The sequence below is a fragment of the Mercenaria mercenaria genome, chromosome 6, assembly GCF_021730395.1.
Source record: "Mercenaria mercenaria strain notata chromosome 6, MADL_Memer_1, whole genome shotgun sequence".
NCBI classification, from domain to species: Eukaryota; Metazoa; Mollusca; class Bivalvia; order Venerida; family Veneridae; genus Mercenaria; species Mercenaria mercenaria.
In genome coordinates this window covers 18,422,400-18,446,292 of record NC_069366.1, presented here as the reverse complement: position 1 = coordinate 18,446,292, position 23,893 = coordinate 18,422,400, and the positions used below count along the sequence as shown (strand labels likewise).

The 23,893-nt window shown below is 35.8% G+C and overlaps 2 protein-coding genes across 2 annotated transcripts in view; one reads left to right on the top strand and one right to left on the bottom strand.

The window, feature by feature from the left end:
* LOC123549514 (proteasome subunit alpha type-7-like) overlaps nt 1-16,601 on the top strand; it is a 21,935-nt gene extending 5,334 nt beyond the window's left edge. The window contains exons 2-6 of the mRNA XM_045337655.2: nt 5,368-5,494; nt 8,206-8,330; nt 8,928-9,044; nt 10,640-10,822; nt 15,732-16,601. Coding sequence (XP_045193590.1) covers nt 5,368-5,494; nt 8,206-8,330; nt 8,928-9,044; nt 10,640-10,822; nt 15,732-15,821 — 642 coding nt within the window. The 3' untranslated portion in view covers nt 15,822-16,601. The remainder of the gene's footprint in view (nt 1-5,367; nt 5,495-8,205; nt 8,331-8,927; nt 9,045-10,639; nt 10,823-15,731) is intronic.
* LOC123549513 (uncharacterized) lies at nt 15,823-23,784 on the bottom strand. The gene is made up of 4 exons (XM_045337653.2): nt 23,361-23,784; nt 20,961-21,105; nt 19,924-20,101; nt 15,823-19,523 (listed from the first exon to the last, which is right to left on the bottom strand). Exons 1-4 carry the CDS (start codon nt 23,459-23,461, stop codon nt 19,060-19,062), a joined length of 888 nt encoding a protein of 295 aa, XP_045193588.1. The 5' UTR covers nt 23,462-23,784; the 3' UTR covers nt 15,823-19,059.
* Nucleotides 23,785-23,893: the final 109 nt, after the last annotated feature.

Genomic DNA, 23,893 nt, shown 5'->3' with positions numbered 1-23,893 from the left:
GTTCACCACTATAAGACGGATTGTCATGCGCAAGAACAAGGTCTCTAGGTTTAAGGTCAAGGTTATACCTAGAGGTCAAAGCTTAAATTTAAGAATGACTGTCCAGAGCATTTCTTCTCCATGCATGGAGGGATTTTGATGTAACTTGGCACAAATGTTCATTGTTATGAGGCACCCTTGTTTTAAGAATTACCTCCCTTTGTAATTTCTATAAATAGATTATATTGTTACTTTTTAGCTCACCTGTCACAAAGTGACAAGGTGAGCTTTTGTGATCGCGCGGTGTCCGTCGTCCATGCGTCCGTGCGTAAACTTTTCCTTGTGACATCTTTAGAGGTCACATTTTTCATGGGATCTTTATGAAAATGGGTCAGAATGTTCATCTTGGTAAATTCTAGGTCAAGTTCGAAACTGGGTCACGTGCCATCAAAAACTAGGTCAGTAGGTCTAAAAATAGAAAAACCTTGTGACCTCTCTAGAGGCCATATATTTCATGAAATCTTCATGAAAATTGGTCAGAATGTTCACCTTGATGATATCTAAGTCAGGTTTGAAAGTGGATCACGTGCCGTCAAAAACTAGGTCAGTAGGTCAAATAATAGAAAAACCCTGTGACCTCTCTAGAGGCCATATTTTCCATGGGATCTGTATGAAAGTTGGTCTGAATGTTCATCTTGATGATATCTAGGTCAGGTTCATAAATGGGTCACGTGCCATTAAAAACTAGGTCAGTAGGTCAAATAATAGAAAAACCTTGTGACCTCTCTAAAGGCCATATTTTTCAATGGATCTTCATGAAAGTTGGTCTGAATGTATATCTTGATGATATCTAGGTCAAGTTCGAAACAGGGTCATGTGAGGTAAAAAACTAGGTCAGTAGGTCTAAAAATAGAAAAACCTTGTGACCTCTCTAGAGGCCATACTTGTGAATGGATCTCCATAAAAATTGGTCAGAATGTTCATCTTGATGATATCTAGGTCAAGTTCGAAAGTGGGTCACGTGCCGTCAAAAAGTAGGTCAGTATTTCAAATAATGAAAAAACGTTGTGACCTCTCTAGAGGCCATATTTTTCATGGGATCTGTATGAATGTTGGTCTAAATGTTTATTTTGATGATATCTAGATCAAGTTCGAAACTGGGTCAACTGCGGTCAAAAACTAGGTCAGTAGGTCTTGAAATAGAAAAGCCTTGTGACCTCTCTAGAGGCCATACCCTTGAATGGATCTTCATGAAAATAAGTCAGAATATTCACCTTGATGATATCTAGGTCAAGTTCGAAACTGGGTCACGTGCTTTAAAAAACTAGGTCAATAGGTCAAATAATAGAAAAACATTGTGACCTCCCAAGAGACCATATTTTTCAATGGATCTTCATGAAAATTGGTCAGAATTTTTATCTTTATAATATCTAGGTCAAGGTGAGCGATTCAGGACCATCATGGTCCTCTTGTTTATTACTGGCCATAGGGAAAAATCGAGACAACTTTTCTGTGGTACAACATGCATGTTACATTGATTTTTTAGATGTATTTTGACCTATCTCAACCTGGTAAAGAGTTTTCTGTGGACTTGTAATATATTTTTTGTTCTAATAGATTTTTTTTTTTTTTAAATTTTTTTTTTTTATTGATTTCCCTTTGTGGTTACTATAGATAACTTATATGATAACTTTTTCATAATTGGCCAAAATAAATCCATATGAAAGCAACTATAGGTTTTTATGTATGCAAATTTAATCCAAGTGTTTTGTTATAACATATTGTATTTATAATACAATATTGTTTATACATCATTGACATATATGATATCAATTCATTATGTTATACTGCAGTAGAAACTATAAGGTGCCTTCCAGTAGGAGACTTTGTATTGCATGGCAATACTTCATTCACTTGTTTTCAGTTATAGCATTACCCCTAATTATTTCCCAATTATTATGCGACTGAAGGGACATATTATGTTATGATGCTGGTATCTGTCTGTCCGTCTGTCCATTAGCAATTTCATGTCCGCTCTATAACTCTTGAACCCCTTGAAGGATTTTGAGGAAACTTGACACAAGTGTTCACCACATCGAGACGACATGCAGAGCGCATGTTCTGGATGGCTCACTTCAAGGTCAAGGTCACACTTAGGGGGTTAAATGTCATCTGACTTTGTTTCATGTCCGCTCTGTAACTCTTGAACTGCTTGAAGGATTTTAAAAGAAAGAAAGCACATCAAGACGACTTACAGAGCGCATGTTTCGGATGGCTCTCTTCAAGGTCAAGGTCACACTTAGCGTTCAAAGGTCATATCTTCGGGCATATATTGCTCCGCATTGCGGTGCTCTTGTTGGAAATAGCATGCTACTTCTTCCCAATTTTTGAAAAAATCACATTTAATCTTCACAAAATGGACAGGCACAGGCACCTTCCAAATTTTGGTTTAAAAAAACTCTGAAAAATTCCCAATCAAAATTAATTTTTAGCTGGACTATTCGACGAATAGTCTAGCTATTCTACTCACCCTGGCGTCGGCGTCGGCGTCACACCTTGGTTAAGTTTTTGCATGCAAGTACATACAGCCATCAATTAAAGGCATATAGCTTTGAAACTTATTGTTTCTTTTTCTAGGTCAATTACCAACCTCTCTGGGTCAAGTCCCATAACTCTGACATGTATTTTGAGCAAATTATGCCCCCTTTTGGACTTAGAAAATTTTGGTTAAAGTTTTACATGCAAGTAACTATCTCCAAAACTAATGCAGATATTGATTTGAAACTTCACATGTGTCTTCGGGGTTATAAAACTAGTTGATAGCAGCAGGTCCCATAACTCTGACCTTCATTTTGGCCAAATTAAGCCCCCTTTTGGACTTAGAAAATTCTGGTTAAAGTTTTGCGTGCAAGTGCATACAGACATTTCTAAAAGGCATATAGATTTGAAACTTATTTTTTCTTTTTCTAGATCAATTACCAACCTCACTGGGTCAAGTCCCATAACTCTGACATGTAATTTGAGCAAATTATGCCCCCTTTTAGACATAGAAAATCCTGGTTAAAGTTTTACATTCAAGTTATTATCTCCAAAACTAATGCAGATATTTATTTGAAACTTCACATGTGTCTTCAGGGTTATAAAACTAGTTGATAGCAGCAAGTCCCATAACTCTGACCTTCATTTTGGCCAAATTATGTCCCCTTTTGGACTTCGCAAATTCTGGTTAAAGTTTTGCGTGCAAGTACATACAGCTATTTCTAAAAGGCATACAGATTTGAAACTTATTTTTTCTTTTTCTAGATCAATTACCAACCTCACTGGGTCAAGTCCCATAACTCTGACATGTATTTTGAGCAAATTATGCCCCCTTTTAGACTTAGAAAATTTTGGTTGAAGTTTTACATGCAAGTTACTATCTCCAAAACTAATGCAGATATTGATTTGAAACTTCACATGTGTCTTCGGGGTTATAAAACTAGTTGATAGCAGCAAGTCCCATAACTGTGACCTTCATTTTGGCCAAATTAAGCCCCCTTTTGGACTTAGCAAATTCTGGTTAAAGTTTTGCGTGCAAGTACATACAGCTATTACTAAAAGGCATATAGATTTGAAACTTATTTTTTCATTTTCTAGATCAATTACTAACCTCACTGGATCAAGTCCCATAACTCTTACATGTATTTTGAGCAAATTATTCCCCTTTTTGGACTTAGAAAATCCTGGTTAAAGTTTTGCGTGCAAGTACATACGGCAATTACTAAAAGACATAATTATATATTTGAAACTTGTTTTTTCTTTTTCTAGATCAATTACCAACCTCACTGGGTCAAGTCCCATAACTCTGACATGTATTTTGGGCAAATTATGCCCCCTTTTGGACTTTGAAAATTCTGGCTAAAGTTTTACATGCGAGTTTCTATCTCCAAAACTAATGCAGATATTGAATTGAAACTTCACATGTGCCTTCGGGGTTATAAAACTAGTTGATAGCAGCAAGTCCCATAACTGATATGCATTTTGGTCAAATTATTCCCCCTTTTGAACTTAAAACTCTTTTGATATTTAACCTTTTTAGGTAATATTTTCCTGCCTCTGGGACAATATTTTGAATAGTCGAGCTTGACTGTCTTACGGACAGCTCTTGTTGGGTAATATTTTCCTGCTTCTGGGACAATATTTTGAATAGTCGAGCTTGGCTGTCTTACAGACAGCTCTTGTTTATCATAATAATCAAAAATTCATTTCGATTGGGAATTTTTCCGTTTTCAAATTCAAAAGAATTCTTGCATATTAAATTTTGTTCACCAAAGAAATCACACAAATTGTTTGAAAAATCAACCTGTTACTATTTTTAGTTGCATGGCTATCTGCATCTTGGCAGTAATTAAACATATATATGATTCTGCCAAAATATTGTATGTTTTTAAGCAAAAGCCTTTCAAAACACTAAGATACATTAACATTTATTGAATAAAGTGCCCAAAGCTTGTTGACAGATATTTCTTTTGCCATTAATGATATACAGCATAGATTTTTATGACCCGATTTTTTCACCCGAGTAAACACACACACACACACACACACAACTTTTTATACAACTGTTGCATTTGTGGTGAAAACTTACTACGTGTAAACAAAAGTTTAAACATGACAATGAAGAGTTTTTCAACTTCTGCAAGGTCTGTGAAGAATCAGCAACATAAACAAATCCTGAAAACTAAATTCTCTCACTTTTACCAAAGGATACTTTAAACTTGTTATTCATTTGACTGTCTACAATTAAATCTTGAAAATAAAATTTTAAAGTAATAAGAATAAATGTTTTAATGTTTAAACTTCAAAATATAATTCATTTGTTGATACTTTTCCCCCAATTTTGACAATTTACCATGTAAAAAATTCCCAATTTGACCAGGGTTATTAAACCCCAAAACCCTAGAAATCCCTGTCACAGATCATTAGTCCTGTTTCAGGAAGGATTATCTACGTTATAGAGTTTTGTTTATGAAGTGAATTCTTCGTGAAAAAGAAACCAATAGGGAGTGACCGACCGAGGTTTCTTTTTCTCGAAGAATTCTCTTCATAGACTCTATCTGACATAGTGTGAAATCTACGTTTTACCAATCAGAATTGCAGTCAGTTGTGTTGGATTCTCCGCCTACCTTTGACTAGCATCCTTTGAAATACGATGAAGGGGTGGTCATTGGTACGCATGCACATTCATTTGACGCTCTTCACCGTGTAGAGCTGTTCTTCGAAAATTATTGCTACAGTCACATTGATCTTCTGGAATAAGAAGCCATATTTTTTAAAAAATAACTACCTCTGATTGGTCAAAAAGATAAGTTGCACACTAGTTACTCTATTAAAATTGTGATGTTTCAGGTTGGTGTGCGAGGCAAGGATATTGTTGTACTTGGAGTGGAAAAGAAAGCGGTGGCCAAACTACAGGAGGACAGGACTGTCAGAAAAATAGCCTTGCTGGATGATCATGTAGCGCTAGCTTTCGCAGGTTATTACATATTTAACCCTTACCCTGCTGAATTTATATAATGAACTTGTCAATCATTCATTTGGACAGTACCATTAACTGTTAAAACGGGTGCATACCAAAAAGATACTGACTGAATGGCGAACAGTGCAGACCATGATCAGACTGCAGGGATGTGCAGGCTGATCCTGGTCTGCACTGGTCGCAAAGGCAGAATCAATAATATATAACAAGTTTAGATCTAAATTCAGTTATGAATTGGCATTTTGGCCAAAATAGTTATAAATTGTCTCTAAAGATACAGAAGCAGGCTCTGAGGTGAGAATTCCTTAACTATTGTATAGCAGCTAAATTCATGGTGTCTGAAAATCTGTACTTTTTTTAGATTGTAAAACACATGCAAAAGATTTGTTTTACTTGTATACTCCTTGCTATATAGTCTAGGTGATATTTACAATGTATAATGTCTAAGATAAAGTGTCATTACAGATTATGTACATGTAGAAGTGGCAGATATAGCCTGACTATAGGTGTACCAAGGTCTAAATCCAGAACGATTGAATTATTCAGTTGATAAAGTTATTCTGTAATGGAATATCTGTTTAAGTTAACAGCTATTTATGGATAACAGGAGCAGACTTAGATATGATGATAACAAAAGGCCGTCTGATATTTTAGCTCTCCTGTCATTGGATTGAGCTGAAGACATGATCATAATTATAAACTGTAGCGATCATATTTTCTGATCTAAGTTCTTCTTCTGGTTCATTAGGTTTTGGCTTGTTGTTGCACCAATTTTTAGCTCACCTGAGCAATGCTCAGGTGAGTTTTTCTGATCGCTCGATGTCCGGCGTCCGTCGTCTGTTGTCTGTCGTCCGGCGTCCGTCGTCTGTCAACATTTAGCTTGTGTATGCGATAGAGGCTGTATTTTTCAATTAATCTTCATGAATATTGGTCAGAGTGATAACCTTGATGAAATCTAGGCCGAGTTCGAAAATGGGTCATCTCGGGTCAAAAACTAGGTCACTAGGTCAAATCAAAGAAAAACCTTGTGTATGCGATAGAGGCTGTATTTTTCATTTAATCTTCATGAATTTTGGTCAGAATGATAACTTTGATGAAATCTAGGCAGAGTTCGAAAATGGGTCATCTCGGATCAAAAACTAGGTCACTAGGTCAGATCAAAGAAAAACCTTGTGTATGCGATAGAGGCGGTATTTTTCAATTAATCTTCATGAATATTGGTCAGAATGATAACCTTGATGAAATCTAAGCCGAGTTCGAAAATGGGTCATCTCGGGTCAAAAACTAGGTCACTAGGTCAAATCAAAGAAAAACCTTGTGTATGCGATAGAGGCTGTATTTTTCAATTCTTCTTCATGAATATTGGTCAGAATGATAACCTTGATGAAATCTAGGCCGAGTTCGAAAATGGGTCATCTCGGGTCAAAAACTAGGTCACTAGGTCAAATCAAAGAAAAACCTTGTGTATGCGATAGAGGCTGTATTTTTCAATTGATCTTCATGAATTTTGGTCAGAATGATTGCCTTGATGAAATCTAGGCCGAGTTCGAAAATGGGTCATCTCGGGTCAAAAACTAGGTCACTAGGTCAAATCAAAGAAAAACCTTGTGTATGCGATAGAGGCTGTATTTTTCAATTGATCTTCATGAATTTTGGTCAGAATGATTACCTTGATGAAATTTAGACCAAGTTCGAAAATAGGTCATCTGGGGTCAAAAACTAGGTCACTAGGTCATATCACGTAAAAACCTTGTGTATGCGATAATCATAGAGGCTGTATTTTTCAATTGATCTTCATGAATTTTGGTCAGAATGATTACCTTGATGAAATCTAGACCAAGTTCGAAAATAGATCATCTGGGGTCAAAAACTAGGTCACTAGGTCAAATCAAAGAAAAACTTTGTGTATGCAGTAGAGGCTGTATTTTTCAACTGATCTTCATGAAATTTAGCCAGAATGATTACCTTGATAAAATCTAGGCCGTGTTCGAAAATGGGTCATCTCGGGTCAAAAACTAGGTCACTAGGTCAAATCGAAGAAAAACATTGTGTATGCAATAGAGGATGTATTTTTCAATTGATCTGTATGAAATTTGGTCAGAATGATTGTCTTGATGAAATCTAGGTCGATTTTGAATATGGGTTATCTGAGGTCAAAAACTAGGTCACTAGGTCAAATTAAAGAAAAATCTTGTGTATGCGATAGAGACTGTTTTTTTCAATTGATTTTTATGAAATTTGGTCAGGTTGATTGCCTTAATGAAATCTAGGTCGAATTTGAATATGGGTCATCTGAGGTCAAAAACTAGGTCACTTGGTCAAATCAAAGAAAAAACTTCTGTATGTGATAGAGGCTGTATTTTTCAGTTGATCTTCATGAATTTTGGTCAGAATGATTGCCTTGATAAAATCTAGGTCAAGTTTGAACATGGGTCATCTAGGGTCAAAAACTAGGTCATATCTAAGAAAATGCTTGTTTTATCGCAAGAGACCAATTTTTTGGTCCAATCTTAATGAAAATTGGTCAGAATATTTGTTTCCTTGAAATCACTAGATCAAACATGTTTTACACTGTTATGGAGTGTTTCTTAGGTGAGCGACCTAGGGCCATCTTGGCCCTCTTGTTTTAAGTTCTACTGACCTAGTTTTAAAGATCACATTGTATTAATTAATGTAATAACACTAATTATTATATATTCAAATTCCAGGATTGACAGCTGATGCTCGAATTCTCATTAACAGAGCAAGAGTAGAATGTCAGAGTCATAAACTAACAGTGGAAGATCCTGTCACTATAGAATATATTACCAGATATATAGCACAACTTAAACAGGTATATAACTTGTTGTATTGTAGCTATGGGAGTCAATGTTAAATAAAGAGTGCTTAAATAAAGAATTTCTCAGTCTTTTATGCAGCATCAGTGTATACATGACTACTGTATGAAGCAGAATACCATATGAATCTTAGCTGTGAAGTCAGCTATTACATGTATTGCAAAGTTTAACCCTTATCCTGCTAAATTTCTATAATGAACTGGTACATTAACTGTCAAAAGGGGTGCTTACCAAAAAGATACTGAATGGCGAACAGTGCAGTCTGATCATGATCTACACTGGTCGCAAAAGCAGACTCAGTTGTGCCCAGCATGATGAGGGTTAAAGTAACTGAAAATGGTTTGTATGTCAGAATATTTGAATATGTGACTAATTTTTTAGGCATATGGCGCTATTTATATCTATAATACTTTTTACTCGCATATTTGTTATGGACAATGAAAATAGAATGCAATTATCCATTTTGATAATTTCTGATTTTACAGTAATTATAAATCTATCGCTGGCCTGAAACGAAAATGTTTAGAAAATTCTTACTTGTAAGGAAAATACAATGTTAGATATGAAGAATGTTTGAAATAATCTGTTTTCAGAAATATACACAGAGTAATGGAAGACGTCCCTTTGGTTTATCTGCATTGTTAATTGGTTATGATGATGGGCCACACCTATATCAGACTGATCCCTCAGGAACATACCATGAATGGAAGGTAAACACACATGTTCATTCACACCCAGAAATTTTACTGGAATTGAACACAATGTACCCCCAACAATTTTACTTGAAATTAACCTAATTTTCACCCTTCAATTTTACCAAAATTAACACAGTTTACACCCTGCGATAATACTGGAAACAAAAGACTAATTTTGAAATCCAGAAGTTTAGGATTGCTTAAAATTGCTACTTTAATTCTAGGTCAGGTCCCTTCAATAGTTGATACTGTCATATGGGCCAGGTGTTACACAGGAAAACTTGAAATATTTGAAGTTTTTCAGCAATAACATTTGTTAAGTATCAACCTTGTGAATCCCTCTTAGGTGAACAGCTTAAGTCCAGTTGGTCCTCTGTTTTTCAATTTTGCAAATGTAAATGTTACCTGTGATTGGCCCTAAAAATCTTTTTTTAACCATAAATATCAGGTGATTGCTTCAAAACCTGTACTGTAATTTTGTCAACTTGATGTTGAGCTTTTCCATTAAACACCCAAGCCCGCCCGCTTAGCTCAGTAGGGAGAGCGTTGGCCTACGGATCGCAGGGTCGCGACTTCAATCCCCGAGCGGGGTGTATGTTCTCCGTGACGATTTAATAAAAGACATTGTGTCTGAAATCATTCGTCCTCTACCTCTATGGGGAAGTTAGCAGTTACTTGCGGAGAACAGGTTTGTACTGGTACAGAATCCAGGAACACTGGTTAGGTTAACTGCCCGCTGTTACATGAGTGAAATACTGTTGAAAAACAGCGTTAAACCCAAAACAAATAAAACAATAAACACCCAACAAACTGTTTTGTGGGGGAGGTGCTAACAGGGATTTTCATGAATTTCATTTTCATTTTGCAGGATTCGTATACAAGTTATACATCATTATGTCTTCCCCCCCCCCCCCCCCCCCCCCCACCACCTCCGACATATTGTTTTTGCCCTGTCCATCTGTCTGTCTGTCACACTTCATTTCCGATCAATAACTGGAGAACCATTTAACCTAGAACCTACAAACTTCATAGGGTGGCAGGGCTTATGGAGTAGTTTTTGGGGTCACTTGATCAAAGGTCAAGATCACAGGGGCCAGAACTTGGAAAACTGTTCACAATCCGTAACTTGAGAACCACTAGGTCCAGAATGTTGAAACTTCATGGGATGATTGGACATGTTGAGTAGATGATCCCTATTGCAGCCAACCATCAGTATCTCTTTGACTTTTACTCCTGTCCCCTATTGACTTCTTGCCTATCACTACTATGCATTGGGGGAGACATGCGCTTTTATACAAAAGCATCTTCTAGTTCTAAATGTCTTCATGGGCAGTAGTAGAATCTTTTTTGAATTTTAAAGGGGTTTTTCATTATCACAGTTTTATGGCAAAAAATGTATTTTGGAAAAAAAAATCAAGGAAAAACATTGTAATGGAAAAGGTGGATTAAACAATGTGTTTTTTATCCGTTTTGCTGTAATTATTAACCTGGAAAAGTTTTAATGGCTGTATATCCAGCACAGTGAAAGGGTATTGTTTCGTTCTGAATATACTTATATCATAATGTCAATCAAACTGTCCTTATTCAGACAACCAATCATTACGTTCCAGGCTAATGCTATAGGTAGAAGTGCAAAGACTGTACGAGAGTTTCTTGAGAAACATTACACAGATGAAGTAGCGGCAAATGATAAGGAATGTATCAAACTGACACTGAAAGCTCTACTAGAAGTCGTACAAACCGGCGGGAAAAATGTGGAACTTGCAATTATGAAGAGAGGAGAACCTTTAAAAGTATTATTTTTAACATTATAAGGGAAAAAACATACAAACTTTATATGTTATCAGTGAAAAAATATTTTGGTAAATGTTAAAAGAGAGAAAACTTGAGATAAGAGAAAGATGAACCCTTCTGAATTTAAGTCGCTCTTGGATTTTTAGCTCACCAGGTGAGCTTTTGTGATCGCGCGTCGTCCGTCTGTGCGTGCGTCCTTAAACTTTTGCTTGTGACCACTCTGGAGGTCATATTTTTCATGGGAACTTTATGAAAGTTGGTCAGAATGTTCACCTTGATGATATCTAGGTCAAGTTCGAAACTGGGTCACGTGCCTTCAAAAACTAGGTCAGTAGGTCTAAAAATAGAAAAACCTTGTGACCTCTCTAGAGGCCATATATTTCACAAGATCTTCATGAAAATTGGTCAGAACGTTCACCTTGATGATATCTAGGTCAAGTTCGAAACTGGGTCACGTGCCATCAAAAACTAGGTCAGTAGGTCAAATAATAGATAAACCTTGTGACCTCTCTAAAGGCCATATTTTTCATGGGATCTGTATGAAAGTTGGTCTGAATGTTCATCTTGATGATATCTAGGTCAAGTTCGAAACAGGGTCATGTGCGGTCAAACACTAGGTCAGTAGGTCTAAAAATAGAAAAACCTTGTGACATCTCTTGAGGCCATATTTGTGAATGGATCTTCATGAAAATTGGTCAGAATGTTCATCTTGATGATATCTAGGTCAAGTTCGAAAGTGGGTCACGTGCCTTCAAAAAGTAGGTCAGTAGGTCAAATAATGAAAAAACGTTGTGACCTCTCTAGAGGCCATATTTTTCATGGGATCTGTATGAAAGTTGGTCTGAATGTTTATCAACTGGGTCATGTGGGAAGAGGTGAGCGATTCAGGACCATCATGGTCCTCTTGTTTAAGATACAGCCTTGAAATTTTGATGACATACACAGTTTTGCACACCAATCGTAAAACTGAATTTCATTGACCATGAATGTGACCTACTGACTTTCTTAATATTTTATCATCAGTTTGATCTTTGAAACATGTAGCTCATATTACTCGGTTGAGTGATCCAGTGTCATCATGAACCTCTTGTTCAGCTAAGTGGGTAGGCTGCTGGGCTTTGTACTTACTGATATAAATAGACATGTCATTTGAAAGACTGTTGAAAAAGATGCTAACTCAAACTCATGTACACTATTTTAAGGGATTTGGTTCAAAATTCCTGCCCATGTTGCTCCTATTACTCTATAGTTAACTTGAACTTTGTTCAAGGTGAGCTGTTAGTATAGGGGGATGGTCCAGCATCCTGTATCAACATTTTTAGCTCCACTATTCTGAGAATAGGGTAGCTATTCTACTCACCTCGGCATCAGCTTGTCCTTCCGTTTTATCTTTGTTACTGATGCTTATATCTTACTGTAACTTCACATATACATTGTCCGGCATACAAACAAAGTATCTGCAGGGGCAGGGCCCATTATACATAAGGTCAGGTCACCAAGGTGTTATACTTCGATTATTTTTAAGGTTAAAGGTTTTCGGCAACCTTTGTTTTTCTGTCCTATCTTTGTTACTATTGCTTATATCTTACTGTAACATCACACAAACATTGTCCAGGATACAAACAAAATATTTGCTGGGGCTGGGCCCATTATACCCAAGGTCAAAATCACCAAATACTTTGAATCATTTTCATACTTTGAATTATTTATAAAAGCTTCGTTTATAGACCTATCTTTGGTACTATAAAAGATAATGACTTGAAATTAAAAAAAAATCTTTATAATCATCTTCTGCATGTTAGGTTACAATCTCCATAACTCTAATTGTATTTTTAGCTCACCTGTCACAAAGTGACAAGGTGAGCTTTTGTGCTCTCGTGGCGTCCGTCGTCCGTGTGTAAACTTTTGCTTGTGACCACTCTAGAGGTCACATTTTTCATGGGATCTTTATGAAAGTTGGTCAGAATGTTCATCTTGATGATATCTAGGTCAAGTTCGAAACTGGGTCACGTGCGGTCAAAAACTAGGTCAGTAGATCTAAAAATAGAAAAACCTTGTGACCTCTCTAGAGGCCATATTTTTCATGAGATCTTCATTAAAATTGGTCAGAACGTTCACCTTGATGATATCTAGGTCAAGTTTGAAACTGGGTCACGTGGGATCAAAAACTAGGTCAGTAGGTCTAAAAATAGAAAAACCTTGTGACCTCTCTAGAGGCCATATTTCTCAATGGATCTTCTTGAAAATTGGTCAGAATGTTCACCTTGATGATATCTAGGTCAAGTTCGAAACTGGGTCACATGGGATAAAAAAACTAGGTCAGTAAATCTAAAAAAAGAAAAACCTTGTGACCTCTCTAGAGGCCATATTTTTCATGAGACCTTCATGAATATTGGTCAGAATGTTCACCTTGATGATATCTAGGTCAAGTTCGAAACTGGGTCACATGGGGTCTAAAACTAGGTCAGTAGATCTAAAAATAGAAAAACCTTGTGACCTCTCTAGAGGCCATATTTCTCAATGGATCTTCATAAAAATTGGTCAGAATGTTTATCTTGATGATATCTAGGTCAAGTTCGAAACTGGGTCACGTGGGGTCAAAAACTAGGTCAGTAGATCTAAAAATAGAAAAACCTTGTGACCTCTCTAGAGGCCATATTTTTCATGAGATCTTCATGAATATTGATCAGAATGTTCACCTTGATGATATCTAGGTCAAGTTCGAAACTGGGTCACATGGGGTCAAAAACTAGGTCAGTAGATCTAAAAATAGAAAAACCTTGTGACCTCTCTAGAGGCCATATTTTTCATGGGATCTTTATGAAAATTGGTCAGGATGTTCACCTTGATGATATCTAGGTCAAGATCGAAACTGGGTCACGTGCGGTCAATAGGTCTAAAAATAGAAAAACCTTGTGACCTCTTTAGAGGCCATATTTTTCAAGAGATCTTCATGAAAATTGGTCAGAATGTTCACCTTGATGATATCTAGGTCAAGTTCGAAACTGGGTCACGTGCGGTCAAAAACTAAGTCAGTAGGTCTAAAAATAGAAAAACCTTGTGATGTCTCTAGAGGCCATATTTCTCAATGGATCTTCATGAAAATTGGTGAGAATGTTCAGCTTGATGATATCTAGGTCAAGTTCATAACTGGGTCATGTGCGGTCAAAAACTAGGTCAGTAGGTCGAAAAATAGAAAAACCTTGTGACCTCTCTAGAGGCCATATTTTTCATGAGATCTTCATGAAAATTAGTGAGACTGTTCACCTTGATGATATCTAGGTCAAATTTAAAAGTGGGTCACGTGCCTTAAAATAGGTCATTAGGTCAAATAATAGAAAAACCTTGTGACCTCTATAGAGGTCATATTTTTCAATGGATCTTCATGAAAACTGTGTTAGAATTTTTTATCTTGATGATATCTAGGTCACATGTGCTCAAAAGCTAGGTCACTATGTCAAATAATAGAAATAATGACGTCATACTCAGTTCAGCACTGGGTCATGTGGGGATAGGTGAGCGATTCGGACCATCATGGTCCTCTTGTTGTATATAGTGTATTTCTTTTAAACCCTTTAAGCCACTTATTGTTTTGCTAGTTTATTATAAAGTCATTATGTATGATGAAGCACGGCATCTCTTGTTCAGTGGTGTTAAGCTGTGTATATGATGGAACGGAAGTACCGCATAGTAGATACCACAGTATTTTGAAACATTTCAGTATATGTGCTGCATTGAGCTGCAGTGTCGGGTCTCCAGGGTTGGGTTTATAAGGTCACTTGATCACAGAGGCATGATTTTGATAACCTGGTGAAGTATATGTTCTCTGTGACGATTTGATAACAGACATTGTGTTTGAAGTCATTTTATCATCCACCTCTAATTTTTGTGAAGAAAATGGCTGTTACTTTGCAGGGCACGTGTTAGTACTGGTATAGAATCCAGGAACACTGATTAGGTTCAGTGCCTCTGTTACATAACTGAAATATTGTTGAAAAAATGTTGCTAAACCCAAAAGTTAACAAACAAATAAAAACAGTATAATGTATTCTTAACAATGTTGCAGATAAGCAAAGGCAGCATTTTTCCACTCATTAAGCAGAACCCTGAGCAACAGAAGCTGTTCACAAACACAGTTTAGTCTTGCCAGTGCTTGTATATCCCCAAAATGCATGTGTAAATATGGAAATATATTGAAATAATGCATGTCTGTCCATTCTTTATTGTATGATGACAGCTCCATATCTTTTAAACCCTTCAATCTTTTCATTGAGCTAGCATCAGTTATATACCTGATCAACACAATGTGCAGACTGCACCTCACATGTCACTAGGTTGAAGGTCAAGGTCACACTTGGAGGCCAAAGGTCGAATGGCTTAAATTCTCCTCCAAATCTGCACAATATCTTCGGAAGTGAAGCATCTCTTGTTTACCTCATTAAGACACTGTGCAGAGGACATGACCCGGGTCACAAAATTCAGGATCAAGGTCACACATAGAAGACTAAGATCAAAGAGCTGATATAGGGAGCTGAGATAGGGAGCAGACATAAATGTCTGCTCCCTATCTTCGGAATCCCTGGAATTATTTTCGTCATCTGTTAATCTCATCCAGATGACATGCATAGTGCACACACCTGGTCACTATGTCTAAGGTCAAGGTCATACTTAAAGGTCAGATTCATTGTGACCATAACACTTTATTTCCCTGTATCAATGCAATATTGGGGGTATTAATTACCTGAAGTGATAGCTCTAGTTCACTCTAGAGAAGTTGCACTGAATACTGAATAGAGAAGTTGCACTGTATACTGAATAGGGAAGTTGCACTGTATACTGAATAGGGAAGTTGCACTGTATACTGAATAGGGAAATTGCACTGTATACTAAAATATGTCTGAATTTCAGATGATAGATTCTGATGAGATAGACAAGTATCTGGCAGAGATTGAGAAAGAGAAAGAGGAAGAGGCAGAGAAGAAAAAAGCAAAGAAATAACCAGTATTCATTCATCTTTTCTTATGTTCATCACACAACTGAAGTTCATGATACAACAGCTCGATTAAAGCAAAACTTTAAACAAAATACAGTTGTGAAACAGTTATAAAATCTCTCTGCGACTGGTCTAAACGGAGAATTTGTAATCTTCATGTCAATGTCTTTTCATCATCCACATGTTTCATTCTTGCATTTTTCTTCACATATTTATTTGATCTGAAGGACACACATGCAGATTTTTCAAACTTAGCATGGCCAAAGTTTAGTCTCATTAGAGCTAAGTTTAGAATACTTGGAATCAAAGTGCTAGTATAGTTTTGGTAAGATATTTTCATGTTGGATTATGTTGATATTGCCTCAGAAGAATGACACTCCTCCAGACAGTATTTATGTTAAAAAATATGTGTTGTCTTTGAAATACACCGACACACTCTCAAAAGAGTTAGTCTATCAAGTTATAGAATCGGAGGGAATCTGTCCGAACTTTACATCATGCTAATTAAAGCTAATTACTTTCCCCTCATCTTGGTGGCATACCCTATTCAAATGTAACTACTACTTTCTTCTTTTTTTAATTTTAAGTGTCAGATTCTTTTGTGTTACTTATGGAAACATGCATTTTGTATGATGTATTTTTGAACAATCATAACGTATTAAATGTATGTTTGACCAATTAGAGAGAAGTGCTACTTCTGTTACAGATACTCATCTGTCTGATAACAGTCTGTTAATTGTGATGTATTTACTTATTTGATGAATAAAATTTAGATGTAAACTATTTATGAAGTAATATTGTTTTTTATATACAAGATATCAATCTAAAATGCACTTCCTTAGTGTTGTTAAAAGAAAAGTCCTCAATAAGTTTACACTAATTTTGTCATTTTTGGACAAGTTTGAGAAAAAAGCTAAATTTTTTACATGTAATAAACAGTTTTGTTTCTCCTTACTTCCCCATTTTTGTGCCCCCAAAAATTAGGAGAGCACTTAAGAGTTGCCCTGTCTGTCCGTCCGTCCGAATTTTGTGTTGTGCATATCTCAAAATTTATTTAACCGATTGTCATCAAACCACACAGGAATATTATTCAGTATGAGAAGTTTTGCATCAAGTGTTATTTTTTATCTCACATAGCCAGACCTGAGTTATGGCCCTTGACCTAGTCAAAACTATGCATAAAAAGGGTTGAAAAGTTTGTGTTGCATGTATCTCAAAAAGAACTTTATATAGGATTATGTCGGAAAAATTACAGGAATGTTATTCAGCATACGAAGTTATGCATGTTGGGTTTTGTTAGAAATTTCATTCAGCCAGACCAGATTTAAGCTCCTTGACTTAGTGAAAAATACACATAAAGTCCTTAAAACTGTGTTGTATATATCTTAGAAAATATTTCACCTAATAATGAAACCATGTAGGAAAATTATTGAATTTGTACACCTGAGTCTTTTATAGATTTCACTGTGCAAGACCAGAGTTGTGGCCCGTGCCTTAGTCAAATATATGAATTAAGGACATAAATGTTTGTGTCCCATGTATCTCAAAATGTAATTGACCAATCATAAAATATTACAGGATTGTTATATAGCATGTGAAGCTGTGCAGGTGTTCTCTGGGATTTCACTCGGCTAGACTAGGGTTATGGCCCTTGCTTAAAAAAATTTGTTGCATTTGTCGTAATAATACAGTCTTGAAACCATGATCAGTGACAGATGGGGGCGGGGGGGGCATCTGTATCCTAGAGATATTTAAAAGTATGTGTCTTGTAGGATATAGGTCTAAGTATGCCTGAGGGAAAATTTGGAAAGTATGCCAATCTGGCTTTGCAATGAATTTATAAAAGAACAATTTGTTCTAGTAGTTTATACCATTTCAACATACAGAAAATATATTAATTAACACTATTGGTATTTTTTTAGGTCATTCTGTAACCCTGATACTGTTAATGGGTGTAGTAATGAGGACTGTGACCTGAAATGTATAAAATATTTTAGTGGTTAATAACTGTTTAGCTTATCAGAGCACTAAGTCTGGTGGTTAGCTTTTAGGATTGTTGAACATCTGTTGTCTGTTTTCCTTAATGTCTTTAGAAAATGTCTCCCTAAAGCCCTATGCTTGTTTCAACCAAACTTCAGAGGGAAGTTCTTTGGGTGGTCCCTTTTCAGATTTTGTCAAATCTAAGTTATCCATGCAGAATTCTGGTAGCCATGGCAACCAAAAGAAAAAAAAAACTTAAAAAATCTGGCCAGAAACTGCTGGCTTGATTTTGAAATAATTTCACAGAAATGTTCCTTGGGTCACCCTCTACCAAACTCTTTGGACAGGGCTAGTATTTCCTTGTTTGGCTTAATGTAAGAGTTTAAAACATTTGTCAAACCACTGGCCTGATTGTCAAATTATTTCACATAAATGTTTCTTAAGTGAGTGTATCAAACCATTCTGTTCATAGCTGCCAGGAAGCAGGGTTAGTGTTCTGTATATTGCTATAATATATGTAAAACATTGAAATCTTGTACCAAAGCCGTTCAAACAGTGAAACTCAGGTGAGCAATCTAGGGCTGTCATGACATACTTGTAGCAAAATTTATCTCCACTGGTTACTGCAGTTGTACTTAATATCTTGGTATTTTAATTGGCAGCAGTAGTTTTTAACTGTTAAGAGTATTATACATGAAGGTCAATTTTTCAGTTCGCCATGTGCATACTAGAAAAAAATAATAGAAAAGATATGACATTTTGTGTACTGACTAGTAACATTATTTTGAGCTACCAAAATGGCATACAACAAGCATCATAAACAGTTACTTGATGCTGTAGATCATTTCCATTTTAACTTACAAATTCTTCCATGACTAATTTTACATCGAAGAGAGGTATATATCTCCAAATTAATGCTGTTTTCCACCTTTTTATAGTTCACTCATATTTTTACATTAGAAGTTGAATGAAGTTTATCACTGCATCTGTTTTTATCCTCCAGCATCTATGGTATTTATTGTAATAAGAAATTGGTTTCTGTCCATATGTTCTTCTAAATACATTTGATCAATGCAAATACTTATTTTCAAGGTCGAAGTTCAAATTTTTCAGTTACATGATATATGGTCTTGCCTTTTACATGACCCTTTTAGTCATGATAGTGATACCTTAATTTTTGTTTGTACATTAACCACTAAAAATGAGTTTAAGAATTCATTTTAAAAAAGTAATTCAAAAGCTTTGCACAATCGAACTGTATTTTCACTGTTTCTTCATTTCTATAATATCGTCGAGTATGTTAGGGTGTGGTAGGTAGGTATTGCACTTTGATTTATGTTCATCTAATTGCAAGTTGTTCAAGTACTTTTCTACGTAACTTTTGCAACCTCTCGTGTCATGACCTGTATGAGTTGTGGTCCAGAACTCTTTCTGTTGTTTCGGCAGCGGATGAAGTTTGTTCAATCGTATTTCCTCGTAAAGCCAGTGTTTCAGTTCATCTGGAAATAACTCGCTGAAAAGAACTTCTATTTTTTCATGGTGTCTCTCCATATGTACTTTCCTAACTGTGGTTGGTGGTATAAAATGTTTAACGGCTTTCCAGAAGGCGTGAAACAAAGGTCCATGGTTGACACATACGCATGCGCCGAGGCGTTCTGGGTAGTGGTTGGACGTGATCTGTTCTACAGCACGTGCAAGACGCGGATTGCACGATGTGACCTTCATACCTAAAAATTCAAAGTGAAATATAGTGCATACAATGCATGAAGGGTCAAAACACGCTCCCTTTGACTTTAATATACATGGCAAAGTAACCCGCAAACAATACAGATATAGGAGAAATATTAAAGCTACGGGATATGTACTTGAAAAAAACAACATTACTACGAAAACAAAAGTTGTTGAAATCTCCAGAAATGTAATAACGTAAAATTCAATCTATGAAAAATATGGTAGTTCGTATATACTCTGTCAGGTCAGACATGCTCTTTGCTTTTTTATATTTATGTTGATATAAACACAGGCTCATGTGCCTGTAATTTAATACATGTATACCGCAAGAATTACACTGCTTTTTTAGCGTTTAGCTACGGAACGTGTAACCAATTTTGTTGTACAAATACGAACCGGTAAAGTCCATGACCCACACAAACTGGTACACATGCGCAGGCATTGCACGTGTTGCGTTTTCTGTTAGATATATCATATGTTGGATGGCGTCCTCGACCACATTATGCTGCGTATGGCATTGAGCAAAATTCGAGTACAACACAGGCCTGTCGTGGCGATCGAAACCAACATGGCGCTGAAACAAAATTTCAATAATGTGTCGTTACTACAACTATCTAGTCTGAATCAGAAATAGGTGATTTGTCCCATATGGTGCTTGTATCGAACTATAAGCCGTAATTAACTAACAGTTCTTGGTAAGAATTAACTTGAACTTAAGAAATTAATAGTAAACAAACGTGTACAGAAGGAGTAGAATCAGATGGTTATGGTTTAGCAGTATATCACAAAATAACAGATTTTTTAGTAAATGAACAGCATCTTGACACACAACTTATCTGTCCAATACATGTTTTACTGTTCTGTCCCACAGAGTTGGATACTAAAATTATTCAAAATGAGTTGTCCCCCGGTTAATAAGAATGCCATTTGTAAAGAAATAAATGTAAACAATTGTCAAAAACGATGTATTACCTAGTTATGTTAAGTTTAAACTCTCGCACGATGTTGCAAATGCATCAAAACGAAGACATACAACAGCTTTTTAAAAATGGTGAGATTTTAAAGGCGCTGAACTGTCCAGAAGTGTGGCTCCTTTAAGCAGTCCCTTTCCGGAATTCAATAAATATATGCGTAAATTGACAATGGTTTTGTAAAATGATATAAATGTTTTATATGCTGTTAAATTTTCATGTAAAACAATGCTTTCTTTCTATGATTTGATGACGTTCGAACTTTTTTCGCCGAAACATGGACCTATACCTTAAATCCACGCGGAAATAGTGACGCTTTCAAGGCTACGAAGACCTGTAAAGTGTAGTTGGATACTGTGTTTTGTTTCTCATAAATGTCGGACTTTGAATTCTTAACTGCTTGGTGCATTTAAATGTCATACATTCATAACATACAAAAAAAAAAGGGAACGAAATACTGACCATTGCATGGTAGCCTGGTTTTGCATGACAGTAAGTGCAGACGACATGTTGTGGCTTAGTTTCCCGCCTCCAGTCAATGGTTGCCTTCAGTATCTTCTCGGCTGCTTCCACGTTCCAGTCACGCGCCTCCAAGTATCGACGGTATCTTGAAATTATGAAACAGGAACAGATCTACCAACATTGAGAATGTATTTATATTTTGCAAATTTATGGAACGATTTACCGAGCTCTGTTTTAGTCAACAACGTCAACGTGCAAACGCTCGAGACGTCTGCAGCCGAAAAACGCATAAGCATGGACAATTTTACTACAACAGTCATATCAAGGCCTTAAAACTTGATAATGCGTTCTTATTTTATTGACCTCGGCTAGAGTGGATAGGTATTTGGGACGATTTGATTTCATCACAAGGCACGAAACTAATGTAAAATGTACATGATATAATTGTATTAGATCTATTGCTACAATAAAAATGAATTTGTTAATTTCGTTTTCTATTTTTATTGTCCTTGCGACAACAATTTTTATGTTGACAGTGCTTAATTACATTTAGATAAAATCGTGATTTAACTGATTAATTGCTTCATTGTTTGTTTTAAACATAAAACAAAGTTTGATAAAGTGAAATGTCTCCTATCTATCAGTTACCCCGCGATATGTTACATACATGTACATGTTAAATGGTCTGATCAGTCAGCTGACCTGTATTGTGACACTGATAGGATCGAACATTTGGTGAATTACACTGGAGTTGCAGTTTCAGGCAATGCCCGTAAACATCTGTGACCAGTTTAATGAAATCTATTAAAAACAAGAAATACAATAAGCCTGTTGAATAAATGGTCCATACAGGATCGGTGATAATGTTCAAAACCTTTGTTTGTGATGTTCTATAAATATACCGTTACGGTGAGCTTTTCAGACGGAGTCTTTGAGTTCATTTGTCAGACTTAACATCCGAAACGTTTCAGTCTCTGAAAAAAAAAACCGTGCCATTTACAGTTATAGAAAACTCCGTACTTTTCTGTTGTTGCTTCAGTATTTTTACTTGTAAGTCCCTCGTATACCATTCATGTTACTTTAGGTTATTACTTCAAAACTTCTGCTGTCATGCTGCGGTTAAAAGGTTAATATGTTAAAAAAAAAAAGAATTAAAGACACTGATTCTGGTATGCGAGGTATATGGCCTATGGGGATGATACGGTCTGCGGTAAGGGCCGATATACAAGACTGGACCATTGATAGACTAGCTTCTGTTTTTCATAATAAGCTACTGTATAGCTACTGCGCAGTACATAGATTGCATGTTTTGTTTTTGTTTTATTCATTCAGGCTTATTTGATTACGCTGCGCTGCGTAGTTTTCCGGCCAAACTAATTCGATCGTAGGCCCAGCGAAATTTGAATTTTGAGACCTGATATCAAATACAAATCGATGCCTGGATGTGTTCCAAATTGTAATTAATGTATTATATGTAAAAGGGGGCCTTAATTCAAGGCCTGGGTGGTATTTTAGAACATGTCTGGGTATTTGTGGGAGTATAATTATTTGGTTTTTGTAATGTTTTATCTGTTATTTTCCGATTAAATTTGTCAAAAGGTTATAATAAATAAAATAAATAGTACAAAATATTTGATTTTTTTTTTTATATAGTTGTTGATTAACAAAATCGTCTATAAAGATACCCGCGGTTCCCTTCCTGACTCAGACTGACTTGCACACAAAACATCCAAGGGGACAACTGCCACAAGACCATGAACTGTCTATACTCTACTTTTTATTATAATAATAATAAAAACATTAAATCATTTAAAACTTATTTAAAAACGCAGTATTAAAAACCACATTATTATATATACAACATAAGTCAATAACTGTATAATAAAATCCAGCAATGATCGATTTTTCTGGTTTTATTTTGTTACTAGATCATAATAATTTAATAAAAAATACTTGTCATTTCTCTTATTCAGTTTTAAATAATTACATTATTTTTTTATTAAATAAAGGTGAGAGTTTTCTAAAAGGGTGAGAATTGCTTTGCTGCAAGAGTTATAATTCAATTGGTCAGGACATTACTTAACATGACAGAGCAGTTACAATTAGTATATTATCAAGTAAAATAATTTTGTTTATATTCTGAAAAAAAGCTGCATCTCAATCAATAAAATGCAAAACACAGGCAATAACCAATTATCTGTACATATCAATAAAACTTACGATCCTCTGACATGGACTACATGGGTTTTATGGATCCTGTTTATTGGGGATCGATTAAGATGTCTGGCCTGGCATTTGTTGGTGTGTGTGTGGGGGGGGGGGGTCACTTATATAGGAGATTTTCTTTGCCTTTAATAAAGAATAATAAAATAACTATATAAAACAGACAAAAAAACTTACGTCTGCTGTGACTTAAACCCTGCATCGTCCTCCTCAGTTTCCCAGCCGTCCAGGCGATTTTCCAGCTCTTTTATTTTCTCTAGCTCGTCCGATGTTTCCATTATCAAAATTTAAAATTCCTTAGATTTTATACTTCCGTCATTTATTATGCACAGGTATATATTTTAACAATATGTTTGCTGTGTAATTTAACAATATGTTTGCTGTGTAATTTAAGTTATTGATATTCCAATGACGGCAAACCTAGACTGCCTTACCGAGTGTTTATGCTACTTCGTACAGATATTAGTTTATAGCATATTAGACCTATATCCTTCATACAAAAGATAACAAACTTATTTATCAGTTGTTACAATCCATACTATATATAACATGTAAATGACTCTAATACGGTGTTCTGATAGGGTCATTGTTCTTTCGCCCTGTAGTTTAGTAAGGGCGGTTATGCAAAGGCGCGACAATACGATATACATGTATATGAAAACGGGATAACACGATGTGAAGACGCGATATTAACATAGCACTTCTGCATC

Excerpts from the sequence above, each read along its gene's own strand:
- LOC123549513 (XM_045337653.2), bottom strand. The coding sequence starts at position 23,461 with ATGGAAACATCGGACGAGCTAGAGAAAATAAAAGAGCTGGAAAATCGC. Across the intron at positions 21,106-23,360 it reads GGGTTTAAGTCACAGCAGAC|ATACCGTCGATACTTGGAGG; the intron begins GTAAGTTTTTTT and ends CATAATTTCAAG. Across the intron at positions 19,524-19,923 it reads GTGGGTCATGGACTTTACCG|GTATGAAGGTCACATCGTGC; the intron begins GTTCGTATTTGT and ends TTGAATTTTTAG.